The 4195-nt window shown below is 53.8% G+C and overlaps 1 protein-coding gene across 1 annotated transcript in view; it reads left to right on the top strand.

Annotated features, from left to right (window-relative positions):
* Nucleotides 1-611: 611 nt before the first annotated feature.
* The window catches only part of PPIF (peptidylprolyl isomerase F), a 12308-nt gene continuing 8724 nt past the window's right edge, over nt 612-4195 (top strand). The window contains exon 1 of the mRNA XM_011929702.1: nt 612-731. Within this exon, the coding sequence (XP_011785092.1) occupies nt 612-731 (120 nt within the window). The remainder of the gene's footprint in view (nt 732-4195) is intronic.

Raw genomic sequence — 4195 nt, forward strand, 5'->3', positions numbered from 1 at the left:
CAGCAGATCCAGGACTGGCTGTGCATGGAGCAACGGGATCTTCCAGGAGCCCTGGCCGGGGCGGGGTCCTATGGGTATGAGTTATCTATTGCACATGGCAAATGACCCGGCACTTAGTGGCTTCAAACAACAAACATGGATTATGTCGCAGACACCTGTAGAAGGCGAGCTCTGCTGAGTTGTGAGTTGCGGGGGGCTGTGGCCAGGCAGGTTGTGTGAGAGCCCAGCAGCTGAGGGTGAGCCACACCCTGCTGAGCTCCACCCTACCATGCTGGCTCCGCTCTCAGTGGCCTGCAGTGACCCAGATCACACGAATAACTTTCAAAGTCCAGCTGGACTCCAGAGGAGAGCTTCCTCCCATCTTCCCCTTGTGGGTCTCTCTCTGATCACTGTGCCCACCACTTCCCTGGGCCTCAGTGCAACCTCCCTTCTCTGCCTCTGCCTCCCCATCATGGTCTGGTTCTTAGAAGCCAGCAGAGACAGGATGATGAATGTACTGACTTTACAAAGGCCACTGGGGACACTCCATCCCCAGAGAGTCCCACAGCAGCCCATTAGCAGGGTCTGGTGGATTTCTGAGTTGCAGGGAACCTCTCTCTGTTTCCCTCCCCATGACAGATGCTATCCTGGACCCCAAACCCCTCAAGCCTAACGAGACAGATGAAGTCCATGGCCTCATCCTATCTGAGGACCATTGTCTAGGCTGGCAGCAGCACAGGTTGTATGACCCAGTGACTGGCACTGACAATGATCTCAGCCTTCATGATATTTAATATTATAGAAACCCCACCTCATGCCCACAGCGGGGCTACCTTCACCCCCGGCCCCTCCTGGAGGGCCTCTCCAGAACAACTGTAACTTTGTACCCCACAACAACCACAGCGTTCACTCCTGCCACACACAGGGCCACCTGGGAGAGGTTCGTTCAGCAGTTCCACCATCTCAGGGCACCGTAACCTCCTGTCCCTTTGTCCTTCTGAATCCCCAGGGTGAAGCTCAGGGCTCAGAACACAGTAGGTGCTCTGAAATCATGTCTGCTGAGTGAACTTTGCAGAAAAGGCCATGGGGAGAGTGAAGAAAGGGTCTGACCACAGTCCTGGTACTGCCCAGCTGCATGGCCTGGGGCCATTCCCCATCCGTCTCTGAGCTTCATTCCTCTCACCAGTACAGTGGAAATCAGAGCTTATAAACTATTGGTCCAGAGTCCTCATCTAGTTTGGATATGTTGTTTACAGCTCATTCAGTGTTTAATTTTATTTTAAAATTCATTTCAAACATTTGAAAACTGGATTTCTACAAAACTTAAAGTCTTCAGCTTTTATTGAAAGATGAGAAAACCTGGGTGGCCTGTGTGGACCCATAGTCCTATATACAACAATGGCCTGGGCAGCAGCTAACTCTTTACCTGGGACATCCATTAGCTATTTGGCTACAGTGCCACCTCCCCTCACTCCCTACATCCTTACCAGCTTGCACCACTCATGTGTATCACCTGCCTGGCCCCCACAGGCATCTGAGTTTGCAACCCCTGAATGAGATTCTCAGCTTAGCACAAACTGATTGTTCTATGGCTTTGTGAGGCCTAGAGGTGGTGTTACAGGATCCCTAGGTGACAAAACTCATCAGCACCTTGGATAAAAAACCATGTGAGCTGAGTGGAGAGAAACACTGCTATTTCTGAGGATGACACAGTCTTTAAATAGCCTTGGAGCCAGGTGAGTGCTAACACCTGCCTGATGTCACCTGGGCCTGGAGCCCTCAAGGGCTGGGCATATGTTCAGCTCATGGCTTAGCCTATGAACTTTCCTTCTTCCTAATACCACTGAGAATAGCACAGGAAGGGATGACATCATAGCTAAGCCTTTGGGGAAGGTAGGCTTTTCTCTGGCTCAGACCGAAGGTAGTGATGACGTTTGCTTTTCCAAAGAGAGTGGAAGGAGTAACATGAATGAAAGAAGCTGGTTCCCAGTCCAGAGTCCTAAGCATGGAGTCTTTGCACTACTGATGACTCCCCAGTGCTATCCAACAATGTCAGACCTCAGCCAGGCCATCAGAGCCCTCTGTGATTGGGTCCCCACAGGCCTTTCAGCTCACGCTCACTATTAAACCACCTCCCTAGTCCCTGAGTACCACAGCCCCCTGGCCAACCCCACGGTTTCTATCTTACTGTGTTGTCTGCCCAGGCTTATCTCTCTTGCCTCCTCACCCTGTCCCAAGGATCAGCTTCGTGGTGAGAGTGAGAAGGGTTTGACATGCAGTAACCCTGATTGTGAAGTCAGACAGACTGGTCCCAGCTCCAACAGCCTGCCCTTCGGCAATTCACTCCCCAGGCCTGGTTTCCCCATCTGCAAAACAGAGCTGCGTCTCAGGCAGAGTCCACAGCTGGGAAAGGGTTCTGAGAACTGAAGTGGCCCAGTGAATGAAGGCAGCACTCCCCTGGAGTGGGGCTGCTCACGCTTCATCAGGATGGAGCATAAACTGAGTTCCCCTAGGAGCAGGCTTGAGAAACAACAGGGTACGCTGAGCCACCCGCTGTGGCTGAAGGTCCTGTGAACTCAGGGCCTGGAACTGGCTGCAGGGAAGCCTGGGGCCTTAAGGAAGCTTCATGACAAGGCACATGGCGTGATTCCTCTGCTCTCAAATCAGGATGCACTGGTAGAGGAGGGTCTGGGACATGTGCTGAGGGCTCAGGTGGGCTCCCCACTCAGGCCCGCTCACCTCAGGGCACAATCAAGAGAAAGGAGGGGCTGCTCCCCAGGGCAGAGTGAGGCCCCATTCTGGGCTGGGACCTAGAATGCATCCCACCTGGGCTTCGCTGGGTCCCTAGGCCCCTCCTAGGCCAGGAATCAGAGAAGGGGGACTATGAACTTCCAGACGCCAAGCTAGCCAAACTTCCAGAGGCCAAGCCAGCATTCTCATGAAGCTAGGACACTGCTCTGACCTCATGAATTTGCTTGGCTGGCATTTTGCTGCCCGACCTGTTCCCATGAGCCCATTCAGAATCTGGGGCAGGTCAGTCCAGAGCTGGTCCCTGCTCAGGCCCACCTGCTTCCAAGGCTCAGCTCCACCCCTTTCTCTGGCCCCTCAGGGCTCTAACTGAGACCACTGCTCTCTGAATCCCAAACCCTGAGAAAGACAGTCCAGACTGTATCCATCACAGATGCCCACAGGCACAGTACTTAGTTGACAAATCCATTTCTCTCTAGTTCATTTTATCCTAAGAACAGACGTGAGACAAAAGCAGAATAAGGAGCATGATCACACCCTTACCCTCCAGATGGGAAACTGAGGCCCAGAGAGGCCTGGAGCACTGGCACAAGCTGGCAGCAGGACTCCAGGGCTCCCCAGTCCTAGCCAGTGCCTTCCTGTGTCCAGGCCTCAGCTTCCCCTGGGGACAGTACTAGTGTTGGGCCAGATGCTCTCTCAAGTCCCTGCTTGGCATCCATTTATTGCAGGCCTCCCACCACCTTGCAGTGAGGGTGGCTCTTGCTGCTGGGAAGCCCACCCTCAGCACATGGGGCTTAAATGCTCCTGCTGTGGGTCTCCCCACTAAGTCCCCTCCCGGGGTGCATGCTGATGGGAGGGGGTAGGTGGCTGCCCTGGCTGGCCGGGTACTGGGGCTGTCAGTGTGGGTCCTAGGAGGGATCAGACCCAGTCCTGGGAGGGCTGGGGGCCTGGAAGGAGCATGATGAGCCCAGGTTGCGTTTTCAGTCTTGCTGGAAGCAGGTCTGGTCCCCAGAAATAACTAGAGACAGGCCCAGGCCGGGACAAGCAGGCTAGTGGGCATCATGGGAGGTGTCTCAGCTTATCTCCTCCCTCTTGCGCCTCTGGCTCACTAATCCCGCCTCTCATCTCACCTTTCTCTAACCGTCTCGGACTGCAGGACCTAGGGCAGCAGGGAGGCTTATTTGGCCTGAGCCTTACCTATAAAGGGCCCTGAGCCTTACCTATAAAGGCCTCAAAGGTAGACTTTTGTTATATTATTCAAATTGCAACGTGTAGATGCTCATATTTTTGAGTTAATAATGTTTTAGCAGTTTTTCCTTTTTAAAAAAAGTCTGCTGGTACCTTAATAAACGTGGTACGAACATCCTTTTGCCAGGTGGTGTCTGTTCTCCCGGTCTCTGGGCCTGAAGGCGGGAGTGTTCCAAAGCATTTCACGCCCCGCGGCCTCGCCGGCTGGCTGCGCTGCCCG

Source organism: Colobus angolensis, unplaced genomic scaffold, assembly GCF_000951035.1.
Source record: "Colobus angolensis palliatus isolate OR3802 unplaced genomic scaffold, Cang.pa_1.0 Scaffold12, whole genome shotgun sequence".
In the NCBI taxonomy this organism is placed as follows: Eukaryota; Metazoa; Chordata; class Mammalia; order Primates; family Cercopithecidae; genus Colobus; species Colobus angolensis.